General features: G+C 26.4%; 2 protein-coding genes across 3 annotated transcripts; both read left to right on the plus strand.

Moving 5' to 3' along the window:
- The first annotated feature begins 33 nt into the window (after positions 1-33).
- On the plus strand, positions 34-3853 carry LOC113554601. The gene is made up of 6 exons (XM_026958514.1): positions 34-131; positions 216-573; positions 1098-1399; positions 2659-2727; positions 2804-2893; positions 3704-3853. The coding sequence occupies exons 2-6, from the start codon at positions 252-254 to the stop codon at positions 3770-3772; spliced, it is 852 nt and encodes a 283-aa protein (XP_026814315.1). The 5' UTR covers positions 34-131; positions 216-251; the 3' UTR covers positions 3773-3853.
- A 3471-nt stretch (positions 3854-7324) lies between these two features.
- Positions 7325-23830, plus strand: LOC113553739 (ectonucleotide pyrophosphatase/phosphodiesterase family member 5-like). 2 transcript variants are annotated; one of them, XM_026957237.2, is made up of 7 exons: positions 7325-7941; positions 16212-16321; positions 16646-16819; positions 17044-17225; positions 17306-17503; positions 18048-18314; positions 23611-23830. In XM_026957237.2, the coding sequence occupies exons 1-7, from the start codon at positions 7582-7584 to the stop codon at positions 23646-23648; spliced, it is 1329 nt and encodes a 442-aa protein (XP_026813038.1). In that variant the 5' UTR covers positions 7325-7581; the 3' UTR covers positions 23649-23830. The 2 variants fall into 2 exon arrangements, with proteins under 2 accessions (XP_026813038.1, XP_026813037.1); XM_026957236.2 differs by lacking the exon at positions 23611-23830 and having other exon boundaries at positions 7582-7941; positions 18048-19122.
- The last annotated feature ends 874 nt before the right edge of the window (positions 23831-24704 follow it).

Below are 24704 nucleotides of genomic sequence, written 5' to 3' on the forward strand. Positions count from 1 at the left end.
ACCATAAGTACTTATCCTTTTGTTATTCATTAGTTGTGTGGATTTCATTATATTTTACAAGTATATCAATCCATATTGGACTTCACAAATATACTAATAGTATAGCACCATCACAAAGATTGATAAAATATGTAAGTTCTTTATTCATTTCGTCACGTATCCACATTAAATATCATATAAAATGTATAATAAACTACCATACTATCTGATTTCAGGTTATTTTATTCGAAACATATGTTAACTTAATTTCGATGGTTGTTAACGTAGTACTTTCAGCAAATAAAAGTAAACATTTTTTTAAAATATTTGATTCATTTTATCGATTTGATGAGCTTGTACTACAAGTCCATTGTTCATCGAATTATAAGGCACAACAATTTTACTTAGTATACGTCTTACTAATTGGGACTTACCATATAACTTTCACATATTATTTTTATAATTATAATTTTTTCATATTATTTATGTGGAGTTTGATCACTTTATTGACAATGATAACAGTATTACCATATATTATAAGTATAAGAATGTTAAGAGACAGATACAAACTAGCCAACTTAGTATTTAAAAACAGTAAGTACCTTCTATAATAGTCAAATATACATTAATATTATTTGATGGTTTATTAAATATAGTGACCATTCGAAGTATCCACGGAAATTTATAATTTAGTTTTATCCACCTAGGTTAGGATTATGATTTATGACCATGATATACTGTGATATATTATACAATAGTCACTAACTTACAACTTACAGTCCTATTATGAACTGCATTTAAATGAAATCAAATTTTTGTTAAAATTTGTATAAATTGCGAAAATTGTATCAATATAAAATGTATATGTATATATATTTACAGAGTAATTCACGGAGCATGCTTATATTCATTTTATTCTTAAATAATATAGTTATTCAACATCTGATTTTTGGAAATTTTCGGTATACTTAGACAATATTTAAAATAATTGAGATTTTTAAATTTTAATTCTATACTTAAGAAGCATCTTATGGAGATTAAACTTTTATGTTTAAAATGACAACCTCTTTTTAATACAGTAAGTTAGTTGATGAACACTTAGTTGTTATCATTTTTAGATTTAAGCAATCCAACTGCAACTATTACTACAAAATGTTTCTATCCGACCGAAATACACAATTTATTTATTGAACTACGGAATTTGACAGAAAAAGTAAAAACATATTATGCTTTTCACGCATTGCTAATCATCATCGAATCAGTTTTACTTATTGCTTCAAACGTAACAAAATTAGCATTTAACTACACCAACAACATTAACACAAGCTTAGCATTCAACAGATTAGCTTTAGTATTTTATATTTTGAAGATGATATTTATATTTTTCATCGTTCGAGAAGCGCATAATACTATACAAGAAGTAAATTTTAAATTTGTTATTTATTTATTATTTTTAAATAGTTATTATATTATTTTATAATTTATATTTTATAGAATATTAATATAAAATTATAAGCTAACATTGTCCTAAAATTTTAAAAATTTTATCTTATTTTAAACTGTAATAAAAAATAACACTGTTAGTTCAGATAATTGAAATATTTTAAAACAAAATATGTATTTAATAACATTTCACGTAAGTAAAGTATTAAACAGTAAAATCATCTTAAATTAATCGAAAATTTTAAAATATTAAGTTATATATGATTAGATTTTTATCAAAAATAATATTATTAAATGATCTATAAGTTTAGTTATAATTTGAGTAAATTCTAGGTACTCAATATAAGCGTAATAAAATGTAAATACATATAACTTCAAAATATGATATATTATTTTAATTTATTTTTTTTTAACAGTTTAATTATTTTTTTATATTTTTCAAGAATAAAAAGTTAATTTCATGAAATGAAAATGATAAAATATTACTTGTTTTTAGACAATTATTAGTTATAAGTTATAACATTTTTTGAAGAAAACTGCTGGAAAATTCCAATAGTTCCAATAGTTAAATTTCCCTATGCGATTTCTTATTGTTTGTAATTTATATTTATTTTTTATATAATATTTTCTCAACATCTTGAAAATATTAAAATCCATTCTTAATTTAAAAGATTACATTTTTAGAAAACCAATATCATATACTCTCTATATAATCATGAGACATTTAATTTTACATAAATTAAATTGTTTGTTAAGAATTAAAAATGTATGTTTTGAGATGTAAGAGTTTAAGATGTATGCTGCTTATATCAATAAATTAATAAACTATAAAATTTACTATAGTTCGTGTTTTTGTCTACATAAAACAACTTTAAACTGTATTCAAAGTAAATCATTACAGTTATTAGTTTCCAAGATTGTAATTTAGGAAATTGTTTTTAAACTAAAAAAATACAAAATATTTTTATGTTATTTCTATTGCAGTGATTTTCCCATAAAATTTGTTGATATATATAAATATATTTTCTACATTGACAATTTTTAAGATTTAAATTCTTTATGTTTATTTAGAAATCAGTTTTTTTATAAAAATTTCAGATACTTTTTTTTAGATTATATGTGTATACCTACAATAGCACGGTATTGTTAATTTATACAATAATATATTAACAATCTTATAATTAGTATTTGCATGTCAATAACTAAATGTAATAATGTATGCTTATTGTTATGCAGTCAAAAAAAACCGTTTTGATCGCCCATGATATACTTCGTACTACGACAAATACTGGGATTATCAAAGAAGTAAAATATTATTATTAACCTTTTAAAATAAAAATATTCTAATGTCTATAAAATATTATTCATTATATATATATAGTTTGAAGTATTTGTATTGAGTCGTTGGAACAACCCAATCATATTTGATGTGTATGATTTTTTTGATTTGGACTACAAACTCCTTCAGTCAGTGAGTTTTTGAATATATGTATTTAAAAAAAAAAAATATTTAACTATCAAACATCATTATTAAAACAAAATGTAAAAATGTACGAACCAAAAAGGCAAAAGTACTAAATAATTATCTTAATATAGATTATAGGTATTGTGTTTTTAGTGTATTAAATAATACTATAATAGACATTATATATTATTCATTCAACAGAGTTAGAAAAAGTGTGTAAGAATTTTCAAAATAATTATATAATATAATGATGTGTTAGGTATTTTTTTTTATTAAATTATCCATACAGAAAACTAAAATTTATTAATTCTTAAAATTACAGAAATAGTGAAACAATTAAAACGTATACATAAAATCGGTTTTTATGAAGTTTGAATAATCTTAGAATAAAATCATCTATTATAAAATCTATAAAAATAATATTTTTTATAAAGTTTTTTTAATAAGTTTATTAAATTATTTTTGTAATTTACTTATTATTTTAAGTTATATTTAACTTTAACTTAAAAAAAAATAAAATTATTAGTATAAATAACTATAAAATTGTATTGAAATTAATATTTAGATAACGTTGTATATTATTATTGTAATAAATGATTTGATTATTATTATTATTATTATTTAATAGATTGACTTTAAAATTACTCAAAAACTATAAAAACAAATTTTACTGAATAATTTGGATGTTGCGACTGTTGCATAGTTATGTGTGTGTCAGAAAGAAAAAACAAATAGTTTTTATATAGATAGGTAGTTTTAATATAAACATATTATTGATTTATGTTATATAATATTTTACTAAATTTATTCTTTCAGATAATTGCATCCATCGTCACGTATATTGTAGTTTTGGTTCAAATTCAGTTGGCAATATCCAGTCAATAACAAAACAAAAAAAAAAAAAATTAAAAAAACTAGTTTTACCTACGTAGTATAATGAATATTATATGATTTTCATAATTTTAGTTGTTCAAATAATCGCACTTTAATAATTATATAACTAAAGTATGTTTACTGGTTTTATAGCAGTTGTATTTAGTTTATATACAAAAAAAAATATTTTCTTTGAAAAATGTATTTGTATAACATTTTTTATATCTTATAAAATATATAGTATACTTAAATATGTAAAAAAAAACCTATTTCAAAAATACGAACGATGGAGACTATATTGAATCATTTAATATTATTAATTGTAATTATGAAACAATAGTATCAATCAAAATTCATACGATGTCGATCAATATACTACTACGAGTTTAAAAGTAAAACAATTCATACAATGATAGTCACTAGCGGATATCGCGGGAGGGATTGGTGGATCACCCCATCCCTCTCTTTGGATTATACATTATTACCTACAACTTAATGCTTAAAAAATTAAATAGGTATATAGGTAGAAGGTACCTACATTAAATCATTCAATTTTGATAATTTTTTTTTTTTAATTTCCAGTCAATTTTAATGATAAGAAGTCATTACCGTATTGTAATCATCAATAAAAACGATTATTATTATCTATAGTTGTAATAAACAACCATTGAAATATTGATTATATAGAGTTGTAACGCCCTGATTATCTACATCAATATTTTAAACGTTAACTACCTATCCAAAAACAGTTGAAATAGGAAAATATTCTAACAGGAGTGTGCTTAGAAACTTTCGTATGGAAAGGATATGAACATTTAGAGAAATTACAACCAACAAAATGTAAATTATTTTTATGTTAATTAGAATGATAAATTTGTGAATTTTAAATTTGATTCTTCCCCCCCCCCACACACACACAGAACTACTTCGCTACTGATGATAGTTCACTTAGAAATTATGAGCTGTATTTGGTTAAGATTCCTGACATCACCGCCAATAGTGTATAATATATTATTATGTATATAATTTTTCTATTCATAACGTCTGTGTTCTTAAAACGTATTATTAGCAAAATAAAAGGTATATAATATAGTGACATGGACGTACTGTATTACGCTAAGTGCTTATCCACCACCAAAAGTATAAAAGGCAAAATATGAACTTCTAAAAAACACCAATCAATAATAATTTGTTTATGTAGCCAAAAATAAATGCACAATGTATTTGACAGACACTAATTGAGCAAATATTGTGTCTTGGTCAACTCTTGTCTTCTATTAAGGTTTTATTTAGTATTTATTGAACATTGTGACTGATTATTTCTCGTATACATATACATATATATATTATAGATAGGTTGTAAACCATAAGTGCACAATATGTCAATATACATCATATAAGTGCACTTATAATGTCGCTAATCAAATATATCTTACTGTACTAACTTATAGATTATACAGTTATAAATATGGTATTAATTTTTTCTGCTACTATTGTACAGTTTTATTTTAATCATTATTACCTATTTTTCAGAGAATCCATATCACATAAACAATATGGCATTCCAACATAAATATCGCATTAAAAAAATTTTAGACAATTATTTTTTTTCTTATTTTTTATTATATAAAAATAAATGTGTGATACGATTAATATATTAATATAAAACAAGGTCTGTAAATCTTGATATGAGAAGTATAATTTAACGTAAAAATATAATTAATAATCAAAGGATTTTTTCAACAATGTATAGTGTATTATATTTTAGTGTTGCTATAATAATAATATAGTATAAAATATTAATCGTTCCGATAACGATTTGTTTTCTCTCAGTCAAAGTCGGGGTTCACTGAGTGATCCATCATCTTTATAATATACATGTGTTCATATAATAATCATATGTTAGACGAATGGACATCAAAGGCTAATCTACTATGATGGGTACAACGATCGACCGTAATTTCTGACCACGAAAATCATATTATTATTAATATTATTATTATACTTCAAAAATATTTAATTTAATTGAATTTAATATTTATAGACCTAGTATCTATATCTATATTTCACACAGACCTATCAGTGCATCGTGCATCACACATTTATATACAATGACCTACGCAAGTAGACGATTTCATTGACAAGGGTTTACTAGTGTATGGTAGTAGATACGAGCCGATGACTTATGACTTGCTGATATACTATAACTCCATAACCTATTTTTATTCGATTTATGATAAGTGATGTTATGAATTCGTGATAATAGGTAGGTACGGTTGGACGTTTGAAAATAATATGTGAATAAGATTAACGACGGAGGATGAAATTTTTTCATTGTTCATACATCACTCATAATACATTTGCCTTGTCAAGACCGTACCTGGGGGGATTGGAGGTTCACCCCCGCCGAAATTTTTTCGTGTTACGGCCTTGTGCCTTGTGATTACGATTTACCATTAAATCAGTTATATTGATAACGTTAAACGGAAACGCTAATAAATGTGCTTGTGAACGTAATGATAAAAACCTCACGTTCATTCCTAGGCTCAAGAGTTAGCCTTGTTATCACGCCACTGATGATAAGATTAAACAAGTACGTGCAGAAGAAGTCATCAATAATTTTGATAACAAAAAAGTAAATTAGACTAGATGAAAAATTTAAAAATATACGCGTACATTTTACACTGTATATAACCTTTATTGTTGATAATATTATTAAGTTAAGTGAGTCACCAAAACTTTAATGCTTCAAGTCCCACTCTAATTTGAGTAAATCTTAAATACAACTGCGTGTACGTGCATGTATCTAATATAAGCTTCACCAACACGTCTACAATCTATAGTCTTTGTACACACAAATTAAGTAGGAAATAGTATTTATATATATATATATATGTATAAGTCTTTTACGAGTACTATTGTATGCAATTTTTTTTTTTTTTGAAATTCTTAGCACATACAGTATACTTGTGTACTATTGTATATTGACGTGTCGTATTACAAAACTTAAAATAATTTTAAGTAATTTCACATCGCACTCTGTAGTCTGTATACACATTTTGCACCCACAGGCAATAGCAGAGTGTGCATCAATTATTAAAATAACGCATTCTCACTGAGGCGTATTTGCAAAACAAATAAAATCATTGAATAAATCAAAGCCATTTTTCATAGAAAAAAAAATACGCTGCGAACGTTTTGAAAATAATAGCAATTAAAAATGGGTAATTTATGTACCTAACCTGCGGTACCTATTATAATATAAATGATGTTATAGAAACATTTGTTGTCGTTGTTTAAACTCGTGAAGTCGTGATCTCAAACAAATATACTTATCTGTAGTACTACAGTACAGATCATCATTATGATTGTTATTATTTCAATACTCATCACGATATGAATAATAATAATGAACAATAACAATAATAATATGAACAAAAAACACACACACACACACACTGCAGTACGACCGGAGAGTGAAGCTCTCTTTACGCGTTGTCCCCACTCCGACGAAGCACCTGTTTTGATGTGCGCGTGCAATTCGTTTGATCAGTGAAGGGTACCGTCGACGGTGTGTTTGCAGTTTTTTACCGCACACCGACCCGCACGCACGTCGGCCCGTCGACCACCGCGTGGCCAACGAATAGGCGACCATTGCAGCACACGTGCGATCGATCTGATAATTCCGACATCGGACTCATCCCACGTGTCACGTCCGGCCACTCCGGAAGCAAACGTCGATTTGTCGATATACCAGACGTAGATCGCGGACTAAAACCTTCTCGGTCCGCTGCCCGGCACGTCACCGTCCGTCGTTGGCCATGTGCAGGTCAGCCGCCGCACAGTGCTACTTGGTCGCCGTGATATGCGCGGTGGCCGGGGTGGCGGCCGTCAGCCGACACCCGGTGACGGTGGTCGTGTCGTTCGACGGTTTCCGGCCCGAATACATCCGGCAGAACCTGACGCCGACAATGGCCCGGTTCCGGAACGCTTCCGCCGCGCCGCCGTACATGCGCGCGACGTTCCCCACGAAGACGTTCGTTAACCATTTCACCATGGCCACCGGAATGTACCCGGAGACTCACGGCGTGCTCGACAATTACATGTTCGACCAAAACAACAAAACGATGCACTACACGTACGAGCAGTTCCACTACGACGATTCGTTGGTGCCTATCTGGGTAAGGTCCCGCCGCCCACGTGACTGAGTTATACATTTTGATATTCAATTTTTTTTGTTTTTGGTTGACGCGTATGTAGTAAACGTTGTCCTTACAATGACAGTTCCGGCCATGTGTCGCACGTGGTTTGAGACATTTGGTGAAAATGTTAAGGTTTATCACGAATAATAGACCACAGACGATTGGTGCGTACACCCCGTGATAGTTTATGATGTAGACGTAACTACTGTATGAACTGCAAACAGCAGCGGTGTGTTGGCTGACGAAAACAAAATATTCGGTTTACGCAATTATTTGTAATTTTCAATTCTCAAATGTTATTCAATATAGTTATCGAGTAATTTTCAAAAAAAAATATATATTTTTTGATAAACAATGACATTTTGTTTACAATAGGGTGGATATACCGTTTATGAGTATCACTGGATACTTTACTTTATGGATATACTGAATTGAATGTCATTTTTTTGGAATTCAAGTTTCCAAGAATAGAAAATGTCATCTATGTGCGACTTCTTTTTTAAAAAATATTTATTGGATTTCAATACATTTTATTTGGATAAATACCACAGTAAATATTCACGAAAGACTACATTAAAAAGTAATGAATACTTTTATCTCATAGCTCATATTAAGTAACAGTCATAATAAGGCCAACAATTATCATGGCTCTTTTCTGCTAAAAAAACGGTTCTCTGATTTACGCATAAAATTTTTCCGTCAAAAACAAAGGTTAATGCTGTGTGATGTTGTACGGTCTTCACGATTATATACTAACTTTAAAACGCGCATTACAATTTTTTACAAGCATAATAACGTTATGATATACCTACCTCTTACGTACTATACTGTCTAAAAATTAAAATTATTACCTCTAATTTCTTTTTGGCGAAAATGGAAATTGTACCTCATTTATGGCGCAAAAGGGCTTTGGTGGAACCGGGTAACACCTCAACAGTTTGTTTTTGATTTAATGATACATTTTTTACCATTGTTAACCTACGAATGTTTTTAACAATGGTACAATACATCACTGGTTGCAAACTATCATATTATTATATTATGACCTCCACGTGCATGCGAGACGATTATGAAGAGACGATAGACATTCTATTACTAGTACTAGTACTCCACTACGAAGATTCGGTAGTCCCGAATTTGCTAAGCTGGAGCCGATTTTTCAAGTGATTTGCCATCGATGTACGACTGTACAGACTTAGTTTCGTCGCTTCAACTCATCGCCCTTCTCCGGACAAAGTTTTATGTCTAACGAAAGGATTAATTACGATAACTCTAGTCAGACCGTATTCTAAGTGTTTATCCGTCCACTGCTCAAACTAGTATTGATGATCACGATACTCCGATTTTACAGAGAGAGCAAGCAGACCGGATAATGTTTATGCGGTTTATAATAATGTTGTGCATTGTGTTTACATTTTAAAACAGTATGGGTCTGTAATGGTAGATCAAAATAATGTTGGAATTGAAATTGAAAAGTTCCAATAATATCTGGCCTCGATCATAACAATTTTATAAAAGTATTTCATATTTATTGGCATATTAAACATAAACATTTTTTTAATTTTTATAAAATAAAATTAAAATAGGTATAGGTGTAGTAACGAAAGAATAAACATCATTGCTTCTTTCTTATTTAGCTATTTATTTATTTTTAATTTACTCGTGTATTTGCAATGTATTAAACAAAAGAACTGTGCTTTGTTATAACACAGTCTATACCAGAGGCGGCCAAACTTTTTTGGCCGCGATCTACTAAAAATATACTTCACCTTTGAGGATCGACTTCCATAAAAAACCTAACCACCATGATTAATTTTCGTGTGCGTAGCCTAAAAATAAATTCTAACACGATCGACTTTGAAATCGTTTGCGATCGACCGTTTGGCCGCCCCTGGTCTATACTATACTCGTTGTTTGTAATTTTTAAAGGACTTACTAGCGCTATACAGTCAAATTTGTTTTTTACTTTACCCGTCTGAGCGAGTGCACATATTTTAACACCGGACAGAGTTGTATTTCAATGAATGCCGAATTAATCATTACTAGAAATATACTATACGCGATTCCCCTAACCGAAGCGTCCATTCTATATAATCAGGTCAATGTCTTCATACATTTCATACACTATTATGCCCGTAAAACGGTTGTGATGTGACAAATTACGTCTGACGTATAAGTACAACTGTGTATGACGTATTTCTCGGTTTTCGGAACAACTGAGTTTCTTCTCTTATTTTCACGTCTAACTGGTTTCAGTAATCGATATTCCGAACAATGTACAACGATTATTTGTGATGATGGACAGTCTTAAATTAATAGTAATTATTCTGTGTGGATATACAATATTAAAATAATAATAAAACAATAATAATGGTACTCATATATTACGACCCAGCCACTGCACGGAATCTGTCGCTCAAATTGATGCATTCCACCACGCGACTTTTACACTTATTAATTATTTGGCTTTACCTCCTCTCCTTAAGCATACCACTGCGGTACTAAGAGATTAAATAAAAACCAATAAATATCAAAATGTATTAAGATTGTGGTCTTAAATGGTATTTTATAGGTAAAATTGAACGTACATTGACGATATCATTTTACGAAAAACACTTTTAGTGTTTTTATTAACTTTTCTAATTTAATACGATCATAATTTATCATCGTTTGATACGACATGAATTTATAAAAAATTATTTTATTATATTCCCGATGACAAGTGCTATTCAGATTTTACAAACTACAAAGTAAATTTATTATAAAAGGCTGAATTTATATATTCAAAATATACATTTCGTATATTTACCACAGAAGCCTGATTTTGCCTATAAATTGGATGTATTTTTGTAATATATTCATAATTATCAATTTAGACTAGCTGAGTTAAATTTATTGTAATATACTTATTTGAATTTTATAAACGATTTATACGAATTTGTAAGCTTTATGAATATCTTTTTAATTCTTGAATAGCATATATCACATTTGACATTTTGTAATATTAACTGATAAAAATTAAAAAGTCACGTAGTTGCGGGGCATGATACATTTCGATCGATCGATTTCATCTGGTGACGGAAATATAATAGACGAGTACCTACCATAAAAATAATATTACTATACTATACGTCATAACTCGTTTCTTGTTCATCGTAGGACATTATAATTATTTTTTCAAATATTTAAAAAAATTAAAATACAATTGCTAAATTTATATTTTAAAGTTGTTCTTTGGGATCTGTATATTTAATCTTAGTATCATTTAGAAATATGCTGCATTATCAAATACATACTTTTATGTCGAACCCGTAATCTATTAAAATTCTTTTAAAATCGAATGTAAAAAAAACACACCATTGTCAATAATAACATACTAATAACCACGGTCTTGTAAATTACATATTATCCAAAATGTCTATAAAATGTTTTGGTACAATGGTAGGTATCTATTTGAAATTGAATTCTATAAAGAAAAACAAATTAAAATATTAAATAATAAAATCCAAAGATTACAATAAATCATAAATTATATAGTGGTAGACTAGTAGGTATATTCATCAAAATAAAGTAAAATACTAAACTAATATCCAGAAATTCACATAGTAAGATAATGAATACATTGGTCACACTCAAAATCTAAAATATAATTTTAAATTCAATATATAAGTAATTATTTTGATAGATAGTTTATTAAAGTTTATATAAATACATTAATTTCGTTAACTCGTCTAAAAGTAAAAGTCTATACTTTATAAATCTATTGTACACATTTAATTATTCCATAATTATATAAATTATGAAAGTTTATTATTTATATTTTATTCAGTTAGTAATTTATATTTTGGTGAACGCTCTTTATAAATGTATATTGTGTAATATAAATTGTTCCTATGTATTTTAATAATATATTTCTATATTTTTCCAATTCACGTAAACATGAATGTTACATGTATACGATATACGTGCATAAATTTAAAATTGGAATATATTAGTAAAACTTATACTATATAAATATTTAATAGGTACGTCAAATAATTGAACATTCTTGTGAGCTTTATCATATATGTCAAAAACTTAAAACGAATGTCGAATAGTCTTAATGATCTTACCTACAAATGTCACATTTCTATTTGAAAATTTACCTGAATAGATTAGAATATAACAGTTAACGAATGTAATATGTAAAATTAGTTCGTATTTATATTGATATTCTTAAACATTACGTAGTAGCTATACAGTATAATAACTGTATTAATGTTCTCGTGTGAAATATTTGAATGATAAGCATATTACGACACAATTACATAACGGTAAACATATAATATTATATTACATACAATTTTAAAATAAGAAATAATCTACATCACGTAAATCGTGATTTTGTAAAAAATTAATAATAAGTAGTTAATTAGATAAGTATATCTTGATCATAAACTGTAACGTCCAGTAACTTTAAAGAAAATGTAAATAGTATATTATATACCGTATATTAACTTAATCCGTTGTTATACGTTGTAATAGGTTCTCGTATATTAGACACGGTATTATAAACTCATAATAAATAGACGATAAGTATTATTTAAATAATAGATCAAGTCAGGTCAAGTTGGGTAATTTGCATGTTTTTACTTGTAAAAGAAACCGTACACATCATAATATTCATTATCCATTAGTTAATGATATCTCGACGTCAATAAATATGTAAGTGTAATCACTAAATACTCGATTATATTATGTAAACAATTATTTTTCAAAAATGAATTTCTTCGGAAAACATAAAATTACTATTTTAGCACCAAGTATTATAGATTTTAGTGATAATAGGTATGAGTATTTTAGTCCTATATTAATTAGGTATGATCGCGAATCCTAAAATCTAACCATAACGGGTTTTCCATATTATAATACCTACAATGAGCGTATATTACACTATTACCTGTCATATTTTTAAATTAAATATTACGAATTATACTTTAATAATTATATCGTTAGTGAATATGGGACCAACTTTGTTTTTTCTACATCAAATTTAAAATCCTATCCATTTTATGTTTATAATACTATAAATATGTAAATAACAGCTACCTTTGTACAGTAAAGTCAAGTTAATTCTGGTGACTATTATTTAAATAAATAATTAAATAATTAAAAAATGAAAATAACGCATATATGCTTGCATTTCACAGTATAAATATCGAAATACTAGACCCTGGAATAGTGGGACAAGTTTCACAAATTTTTGACAAATTTCTTTAAATCAGTTGTACTTATAATAATTTAAATTGTGTACAGATTATGTTTATTATTTGTCGGTAAATTAAAAATAACAAAGTACAAATAAAAGCTACCGATCAAAATGATCTGATATACCAGCGGTTCCCAACCCATGGGCCGCGAGCAGCGTGGTACTAGGCCGTGAACCATATAATATACAATAATATTATATATATTTAAAATAATAGTATTAAATAATTTTATTTTAGCTAATAATATTTATGGTTATAATAATATTTAATTATTTTATTTTAGATTTTTTTACAAAATTGGTGGTCCGCATAACTAAAAAGATTGGGAACTGCTGTTATATACTATGTACACAAATGTCCACAGTATAATATTATAGTATTATGTCTATAGTAAAACATCATTACGCACTACCATTTTTTCAAATGTGTATAATTTATCATTTCTATAAAACTCAGAATAAATAATACGATTAATATACTGGTTTATTTCAAGGTCTGAGATACAGGACAAGTGTGCAACAACTTGTTTTTATAGTCTTTTCTGTGTACTACAACCAATGTATCTTATCTATGCACATTATTCTATTAATAATTATTTTAAAAGTAATAATTATTTTACAAGGTATGAAACTCTTGAAGATTGAATTACTATTATCATCAACAAAACCCAAGAGCAAGATGCTACATAGTATATGTATACCATAATATTATGAAGTACTATTTTTATACTTCCATCTTACTATTATAAACTATTAAAAAAATTGTAAATTTAATTCTCTTATTTTAATTTTATAATCATAAATTTGTATCTAATCTTTCAATTTTCAGATTATAAAAGTAAACATTTAAAATTGTTAAATAATCAAACTAAAATAAAATATCAAGTTTTTAAAATATTATACCTAGCTTACAATTAGGTAAATAAAAATAGGTTGATTTGAAACCAATTTTATATAGTGATGTTATATGTAATACCTACTCCTTTTAGAACACTTTATCGATAAACAATAATAAAAGTCAAAACAAACAAAAACACAAAAAAAAAAAAATAATAAAAAAGGTTTATTGTAAAACAAAATTTAAATCAACATTTAAAAATTTTATGACTGTACTATTTGTACTAGATACATTAACATAGGTACTATTAAATATAAATATTACTATAATTAAGAGTATGTGATATATATATTTATCAACATGTTTTCATTATTTATTATTGACTTTCACGCTTGCAGTAATGTTTCCCATACATTCATTGCTCACCAAATTTACGGTTAACAGAAGATTTGTATTTTGTATGGATAATTATATTATGTTATGTTATGTACGCTATGACATAGTCGAAAACATTTATATTATAAACAAATGGCTAGACATCATTTTTATCATACATGGTATAAGTGTTATTTTCTTAATCAGTGCTGGTAGGCGGTATCCAAGACGATAGACATTTTTGGCTAGTGTGACTATTCATTTTCAATCTGAAAAATGAAAAAAAAGAACATTTTCTAAAAATGTTAAGAATTGACGATACCTATTGGATATAATTATAAATGATTACTACTTAATTATCACGCTAATTTATTTTACTTTTTTTTTAATTTTATTACAATAGTAAAATAACAATTGAACACTACTCGTTTACTAGTTTTATAAACATACTTTACATAATGTGTATAATGTATATTTATAATATAATTATGATAATATATAGTCGTTAATACTTCAATAGTGTCTATTGTATAATTAAAACTCTTGTATCCCACCCTATTGATTTTTAGATTCTGAACGGAGTGATGAATGTATTGATTTTACAAAGATGTATGTTTTTTTTTAAATTTTTTTATTCGTGTCTATCATCACATTTTAGAGTAATAATAGTGCTTTGATTTTTAACTTCAGCCCCTCTTTGAAAAGAAAAATTAATCTAGTTAGTACTTTAGGAAGTCAAAACTAAGAAAATTTCAGTAGTTTTCAAAAACGTCAAGAAAAATCCTGAAAAAGTAATGGATAAACGGGAATTTTTACGTATAACCAGTTTTTAACAAAATCGGTTTTTTTATTTTGCTGTAACTCAAAAACGAATCATTGTAAATACTTGAAATTTTCACCAAATGTTTATATTAGCGTTATCTAGCCATACGATTAAATTTTCAAAATATTTTGAGTATAATATTTTATTAAGCTATATATAGACAATTGAAATTTTCGATTTTTCTAAGTTTTTTTTTTTAAATACCGATAAAAAAATCTAAAAAGTCTTTAAAATTAAATACAAGGTTTATTATAAGTTGTACTTGTTGTAGTAAAAAATAATCAAAAATCGTTTGTTACAATTTTTGTTTTTACGCATTTAAAGTTCAAATGTTTATAAAATATGTCAAAATCTCGAAAATTTGCGAGGAATTTTGAAGTTGAAAATTCATAAAATTGTTGTGATTTATATCGAAGCTTAAAAAACCCAATACAAGGTTTTCCATAACTTTTTCTTCAAATAACTGGAAAAAGAAAACTCCAGCGTCAATATAGAAAAAATTTATGAGCGTATGAAATTTAATGTTTTAGGAAATCGCGTAAAATAACGATATATCCTAAATCCTAAAACGGTTTAAAATATTTGTTGTTATTCAAAAAGTATAAGTCGTAGAAACTTGAAACTTTCACCAGTAGTCGAGAAAAATAAATTACAGTTCAAATATAGGTAATCATATAATATATCCTAGACTAACAAATCACCTCCAATGATACCTGTCATTGGATTCAAATTTAACACATCCATTATAATGACCTACTATATAGCAGAGCGATACCCACTTGCCGCCTACCCTTTTTTATTTTTAGTTTTATAGCTTAATATTTAATATAGTAGCAGCGGCCACCGAAGCATCTCGAATCGATTCTCGATTAGTTTTTAGGGACCCCTTCTCACATCTAAATCTTTGCCATACGCCACTAATACCGATATCCAATGCATGGTTTAATGAGATAAAATAATTTCAGATACAAAACGAAGTCAATGGAGATGGACGATATAGCGGTGTAATGATGTGGCCAGGTTCCGACTTTGCATATCAAGGCAAAAAACCTACCTATATGCAAATATACAACCAGTAATAATACATTGTAATTGTAATTTTAACGATAAGTTTAGTTTTTTTTCGGACTTTTTAACTTTAAAAACCTAATGAAGTAATATAATAATATATGTGATATTTTTAAAGTATAAATCTAACAAATTTAATGGAAAACGTTATTTTTTATTATCAAAATATTTTTTTCTAAAAATTAATGAGACATTTTAATATTGTATAAAATCCTCATTATTCTTCAAATAATATATATTGTAACAATAATATTGCTATTCTTAATTTTTTTTTTTTTTAAATCATATCAATATGTTTGACCATAATAATAATTTATTTATTTGTATCCAGTTCAATGCTTTGGAATACTCGTATAGACAAAATTATGTCATGGATTAAAGATGAAAAAAAACCAGCCAATCTAGTGTATATGTATTTTGATGAACCGGACAAAACTGGTCATTTAAAAGGAATAAATTCAAAAGAGATTCAAGATCAAATTGTGAGAGTAGACATAGCACTAAGGTATTTATTGACTTATAAATCATTTTAAAAATAAGTTTGTTTTTTAGATATGTAAACAGTTTACAAAATATAAGTATGTCTTTTCAAATTAGTAACATAATATGTATTTATTTATAATTTTTTTTCTTTATTATCAGTATAAGTTATATTTTATTAAATTTACAACAATCTGTTTTGTATTTTTAAACACAGTTAACAATTTTTTTATAAACATTTAATTTTAGGTATTTACTCGACCATATAAAATCTGAAAATCTAGAAAACAAAATAAATCTCATTATTCTCAGTGATCATGGTATGGATACAGTTACGTATGACCGAATGATACATTTAGATAAATATGTGACTAATACAACTTACAAAAAGGTTTCATCAGGTCCTAATGTGTTCATACGTCCAAATGAACGTAAGTAAATACTACGACCGTTATAAGAAGTATATCTATATAAGTGGTCTAAACACTTTTGTTGTTATTATTATTTTCAGATAAATTTGACGAAATTTATACAAATCTTTCCAAAATAGCCAATACTACCAACACATTCAGTGTATTTAAAAAAGATCAATTATTGGACCGTTGGCACATGAAAAATAATACTAGATTAAACAATACTATTTATTTGTTGGCTAATCCTGGATACGCCTTTTGGGATGAATATTATGAACTAATTTTGAGCGGAACAAGTTAGTACCTATAGCTCAATTAAATTACGTCTACGCTATCATAAACCAATGACCAATGAAGGTTTTCTATAGTGCATTAGTGTAACTTGAAATATACTTATTAGTGATGTAAGCTAATAGGCCGCTTTCAATCAGTAGCCGCTTAGTTTTCATACAAAATAATATATCATTGAATTCAAATTTAACACATCTATCTCAGACCTTAGTGATCTAGTTGATTAACCATACAGCATACCCACTTAATACATTTTTTATTTATAAATCCTAAATTTTATTTGTATACTAAATAAATAACAATACACCTACATATTTTATACTACATTAAATCGAATTAGTAATACTGTGTACGCCATCGATAGTTTAAAAGACAATTTCAAGTTAAATTAACACCGATCTCTATCAATTTGTTTTAAAAATGTCCATGCGCGATGAACAGTGTCCTATAATTTAAAGAAAAATGTTATTGTTACTTGTTCGTTTTTCGCAATATTAACGAGTTGTATCTACGCTCAAGACATTCAAACATTGATCAACCGTGTTTCAGCAAAAGAGAAATTCAACGTAGGGGCGCACGGGTACGATAACGAGGAACCGCAGATGCGAGCCATTTTCATGGCCTCCGGACCGGCGTTCAAGCAGAACTACACCGCCCAACCGTTCAACAACGTCGACCTTTACTCACTGATCTGCCGGATCGCGTCGCTAAAAGAGCCGAACCGACGTCCTGACGGAACTATAAAAGGCGTGGAACAGCTACTGTCTAACAAGTCCGGCGGTACCGCCGCCGCCACGTCCACGGCTCCCGTCATAGGTATATTGTCAGCTATGTTACTACACGTGATTACAGCACATAGTCTGTGAACCACAAATCCGAATACCATCTTCGCTAAACTAGTCAGACCCAAAATTTCATGGTTACATCTCGACGTTCCAGTTTTCGAGTGGGTCCGAAACATTTTTCGAATCCTATAAACTAATACAATTATTATTGTTATGGTTCTGTCGTTCGACATTTTATTCCTTTTCATTAATATATTATTTTAATATCAAACAACTATTTTATTTGATTAATTCATCAGCAGAACATACGTACATTTTAATGTGACACACGATTTACATATAACATATTTAACATGAATATAGTTAGCGGTTCATGTAGTATCCTATCACAATCGTATCGGAGATACAATTTTGATTATTCTAACGAGATCACAATACCTTAGGGGTTTAAAATATTGTTTTACTCTGCGTTATTAAATTCGTACGTGTTTATATCAATGTGCCTTATTTCAAGATCGTGTATCGTTTACTCGTTTATGTAATATATATAGTAAAGTAAATACTATAATATGTGTACGTTAGTTATGTTTTTTTCTAATCACTAAATTTTTTACATATATTTATGAAATATAAGTTACGACTTTATGAGATTTTCAAAGCAAAATCAAGAGATATGATTTAAAAAAAAAATCATATTTATATTTTTAAGTAAAATTATGTATATTTAAATCTAATACAACGTATTTTGATTAACTATATAGCGTTTATAATGTAATTGCAATTATAGTATATTTTTCAATAAAATTATAATATATTAAATAATAAACTTGTCTAAATTATATTCGTTATTTTTCAAAAATGTATATATATAATTTTAATGCAACTATGTTCTGCGAAAAATAATGCATATTATAATATATTAAAATGAATTTTTATTGTATTGATTTATATAATTACACATTTACACTAATTATATTTCATGAAAATTAATTATGAGTAAATAATTTTTGAATTAGGACATTGGTAATTAAACGAATTTTGTACTCTAATTTATTCTAATTATAAATACTTAACTTTAAAATTGCTGTTAAATATTTATTTTAAAAATCATTTCTATATTTTCGAAAATAAAATTAAAATTCTTAGTTTCTAATTAATTATTTTTTAATATAGTTTATATTAAGTCTGTTTAAAAAGAATATGTTCTATTGAATTTAAAATACTATATTTCTTTATATTTCTTAAAATATTTAATGATTGTAAATATGTTTAAATGAATTAATGTAAGATATTTATTTTTTGTTAAATAACTTGAAAATTGTACATTAATTTTGTCATAGTAAAAATCAGATAATTTTTTTGTTAGAAAAAAAAATTACTACAAACATAGTTTCAACATAGTACATTTTAATCAAAGTCATTATGGGAAATTCAAATATCAACACTATTAAAATTAAAATATATATACATGTATTAATATACCTATACACCAAAAAGTTTAAAAATTGAAAAATCACTATTCTCGTGAAACTTTATTCTAATGGAACCCACGGAGGTGATCAAAATGAGTTAAGTATCTAAGTTTATTATAGTGTTTTTTATATTAAAACTGTGATATTATTTTTATTGAATCGTTTTTTGCATAGTTATTATGCAAAAATGTATAACATAGGTACATTTGTAAATACTAAAATATGATTTAAATAAATATAATTTATTTTAACTTCAATCAACTTAATGTCATTTGAATATTATTTATGATAGTGAACACATGTTAATTTTATAGGTTCAACATTTTACAGTGGTAAATAAATCCACCATACAAAATTTTCATTATGAATAATTTACATAAAATAAAAAAGAATTAAAAAAATCTAAACCATAGTTTCAGCACTCTAATTCGTCACTGGATAAAATACTAGTATGTTATCATGAACAATTTAAAAGTAGAAACAAGAAACTTGCAAACAATTTTTCAAAGAATTTTTGAAGTTTTCAATTTTTTGTAGTTTTTTAAATTTATTATTCTCTATTGTTAAAATTTAAAAATTGCCTCTTTCAAATACCTATTACTTATTAAATATAAATGTCCAACTATTAATATGCTAGTGAAACTTAATTACATGTTTTTTTACTTGATCTTTTTTACAAATTAATAATTAGTATAAAATTACACCAATCAATACAAAATCAAGTATCACGAACTATCAGATTTGATAAAATACACCTAACAAGCAACATTTAGTAATGTTACAGTAGAGTATTATTATATTTATTATCTTATATGAACACAAATAGATCCTAAAATAAGCAGAGTAGAAGCAAAATATATTCTTGCTTATCTACTATCTAATAATAATAGATACTCAATCAAATCTTTTATGGATTTTTTGAAATATGTGAATACAAGCATACTTAGTTGACATTTTTCTGAGAAAACCACTGGCATGCAATTTCATTAAACATTACTTACTTATAATTTTAATATTCTATATTATAAATTATTAAAGTTATACGAAATACCGTGGTTATAACTGCTTACTATAAAATACACATTTAGTATATACATTAGCGATATTACACTATAGAATTAACTATTAATAATATTACAATATTATTAACGGAATAAATTATTAAAATAAACACTAGTCTGTATGGTTAGAAAAAACGTTGAATAAATTATGGCCGTGTATGTCTCTTTTAAGTTACAACAAAACTTTAACAAACTATTGAATATATTTGTACCTATTCATTGATTGTATATTTATGTTTTAATATATAGTCTATATTTGTGGGTAAATATTAAAAATAAACATTATATATAAATATAATACAATCTTTTATACACTTATGTACATATTATACATAAATATATTTATATGTATAATAATAAAGGTAATGTACGATATATTAAATATATTATACGACTTCGGTAAAATAAATATTTACTTACTTATTAATATTATATGTAAAACGCATTTTTTTGATATCTTTTTAATCGATTATTCTGAGTAGAATTTACACACGTGATACACTTAATTAATTGTTTTTACATTTATTTTCTGGGATATTTCATGTAAACCGGAAGTTTATTTTAAATGGTATAGGGTTACAACATTTGTAAAGTCTTCACTCGTCTAAATTTCAAATGCTAAAAATAAAAAAAACAATACGTGCAATTAAAATATTTAATTTTTAAAAAAGTATTTAGCTTTAAAATATAAAATTGAAAGTATAGATTATCATTTAAAAATACACACAAGCGAAAAGACGTAATACAAAATGGCATATATATATTATTTTTAAAGAAAATTTCTAAAGAAATTAATAATTTTTAAAATAACGTATATTATCTTTTCAGGCGAAAATGCAGGGGGGTTAGACGTTTATCTCCCCTACCGGAAATATCAGGAAAAAAATAAATTTGCACTAAAATTGACCCTAAATATTTACCAAATGTGTAATTTGCACCAACATTTTTAAACCGCATTTGTAATATGCACCAAAATAAATATATGTAATTTTCACCATCTTAGGTAGTAAGAAATAGGAAATGTAATTTGCACCAAAATCAAAATAGATTATTATAAGATAGGTACTATCGAAAGAATAATCATATAAGTTTCGATATTTGAGTATAATACATGGGTTATGAGGAGCTAAAAACATTGAATATTCCGTTTATTGATAATGAGTGGTTATTTACACCGTTCCACGTCAGTATTGACTTAAAATCTACACCGTATGTATAACAATAATAATACATGACAAACATTTTATATAATATTATAATTATTATATTATTTTAGCCAAAAATATAATTTAGTATATATTTTTTTTGCTAGAAATAAAAATCTTATTATTATTATAAAAAATTACTATTCGATAGTACCCATTATCAATAGATATTCATTTTGGTGCAAATTACACATGCCCTTATTTTATGAACATTTTTTCAATCCCTCACTTCAACCCTCCGAAATTTTAACGTGCATTCGCACCTGTATCTTTTATTTAAAATAACAATCATTGTGTATATTAGATTACACGGATTTTTGAATAAATATTATTAAAACTAAAACTATTAGATGTACTTTATAAATATACAATTTGTAAATTACAAAAGTCATTAATGTGCGGGCAGAACAAGTGGTAGTTACTTACCATATAGGTATAGGTATTATATCATCACTTGATGGTAAAGATGATCACAATTAGGCTTCCTATATAATATACCTACTAAGTAACCATAATTGCACTTTTTTGCATATAAAAAAAGATTTTTTTATGTTAGCTATCGTATTGTAAACAGTGGTCAATGATAGACTGATAGATATGTGTCAGTTAATGATTAAGATTTTTGGACCCAATTCCTAACCTATTATCATTTACCATGGAACTTTCATTTTTTATTTCGTCTCAGAATAAATGAGCCATTACATTGAGGGAGACACAGCCTATTAATTTTCAACAACAAAATAACGTGATATGCGAAAACGTTCACTTAAAACAATAATATAATAACTGTAATGAAAAAATGCATTTAAAACGCATACGATTTGGCGTAGTAACAGCTATAGCTATTGTTGATGTTCTTTACAGTATAAATCCTAGCTTTTATAAATTTGGCTATATTTTCCAATCTGTAATACGTTTATTGTTTAATATAGCTTTTAAATTCAACTATATTACAATAGTATATGATGTCCATAATGGTCATACTGATTAAATACACTAATTGGTTTAATGGTTTTCGAGTTAACGAGAATTAAGAAAATAAGAACTGTCTTTCTTTATAGTATATTGATATAGAACGTATAATTATAGTCTTCTAGGTCAAAGGAGTATATTTAGAAACAGATAATATACATTTTATACGATAACTTATAGTCATTAAAATTGCACTTAACAAACTTAATATCATGACCTTATTATACATTTATACAGTATACATGTACCTACAGCCGATGCATATTATTGTATCCACTACATAATTCATAATTATATCGTAGGTACCATTTGGCATTTGACTACTTACTACATCAAAATATGACTCTATACCTGGGTATGGGTACTGTATTAAAATTTAAAACCACTTTAGGTATTGGGAAACATTTTTTTTATTCATTGGAGTTTTCCATACTATATACTACCTATGTATACTGCAAGTAAGAGTATATACGCGACAGCAGGATTATGACAGTGGCTTTTGGTGTAAAGTATAGTTGTAGTGGTCAAAAACCCATTATTTCTCTATTGTACCAGCTTAATATGTGACACAAAACTATATCAACAAATATAATATATTATGAATTATGATGTTACAGGTAAGCAGAAGATTCCAGAGAAACGACAAAAAGGTTAGGCGCCTTGTCTATTGCAATGTATACATTTGTATTTGGTTTAAAAACTTCTTGCACGTGTACTTAACCTATTGTAAGAACGTGACATCTACGGGTGCACGTAACTAGCAACGTTTGATTCTTCTCGGCAAGAGGAGAAAAAACTTTTTTTATATTTTATTAATTTTTTTTTATTATTAAATCCATTAACGAGCAGTGAGCACGTGTGCAATTCTTACGTTGTTATTGAATTCATATAAATTGTTATTATACAAATTAGAAAACAGATATAGTTCCAAATAGTAGGTATGGATTTAATATTTTAAAAAAAATAAAAATGTGTGTTACAAAAATAAACATATTTCGACTGTATCTTATATAAAAATGAACTACCATTTAAATTATAAATTTAAAATAATTATTAATTATTGACAAATGTTTATAATTACATAAATATAGTATAAATGTTAACACAGTTATTTTAAAGCTACGTAATTGATAATTTTTTATCAAAACTACCTTATTTCCATTTGTCTTATGGTAACATTTTTATTTGCTAGTCAAAAAAATTGAAAATTGAATACAACATAATACAATAATACAAAAGTTATTCGTAAAAAATAAAATAAATATATCGTCTAAATCACCAACGATTAAAAATTGTCATTTTCATAAATTCATAATTTTTTTAATTTTAATAACCTGTAAGTCTTGAAATTCAAGCTGGTTTTATATAAATTACCTTACCATATTCATTTTTTTTAGGAGTCTTTGAAAACAGATTAAATAAAACGATTGTCAATAAATAATTTTAGTAATGTTGTTGTAATAATTAAAATAAATCTTAACCATAGAAACTTTATTAAACATTCCACTTTTACTATTATCATCTTCTACACACAATTAATTATACACTGACATTTTAAAAATATTCAGAATAATTTAATACTATTTACAAAGATTTGAAATTTCGGAATTTTCGGTATAAATTATTCATAGAAATGTAGTGACAAATCATATCTGGCTAGAATCGCTTGTCATGCAAGTGATTTATTATTTAATTCAAATATTTAACACAC

Source organism: Rhopalosiphum maidis, chromosome 1 (genome assembly GCF_003676215.2).
Source record: "Rhopalosiphum maidis isolate BTI-1 chromosome 1, ASM367621v3, whole genome shotgun sequence".
Lineage (NCBI taxonomy): Eukaryota > Metazoa > Arthropoda > Insecta > Hemiptera > Aphididae > Rhopalosiphum > Rhopalosiphum maidis.

What these genes read in the sequence shown, in the direction of transcription:
- LOC113554601 (XM_026958514.1), top strand. Translation starts at nt 252, where the DNA reads ATGGTTGTTAACGTAGTACTTTCAGCAAATAAAAGTAAACATTTTTTT. An exon ending in CGCATAATACTATACAAGAA is followed by an intron (nt 1,400 to 2,658) that starts GTAAATTTTAAA and finishes ATTGTTATGCAG; the next exon opens with TCAAAAAAAACCGTTTTGAT. An exon ending in ATACTGGGATTATCAAAGAA is followed by an intron (nt 2,728 to 2,803) that starts GTAAAATATTAT and finishes ATATATATATAG; the next exon opens with TTTGAAGTATTTGTATTGAG.
- LOC113553739 (XM_026957236.2), top strand. Translation starts at nt 7,582, where the DNA reads ATGTGCAGGTCAGCCGCCGCACAGTGCTACTTGGTCGCCGTGATATGC. An exon ending in TATATGCAAATATACAACCA is followed by an intron (nt 16,322 to 16,645) that starts GTAATAATACAT and finishes ATTTGTATCCAG; the next exon opens with TTCAATGCTTTGGAATACTC. An exon ending in AGAGTAGACATAGCACTAAG is followed by an intron (nt 16,820 to 17,043) that starts GTATTTATTGAC and finishes ATTTAATTTTAG; the next exon opens with GTATTTACTCGACCATATAA.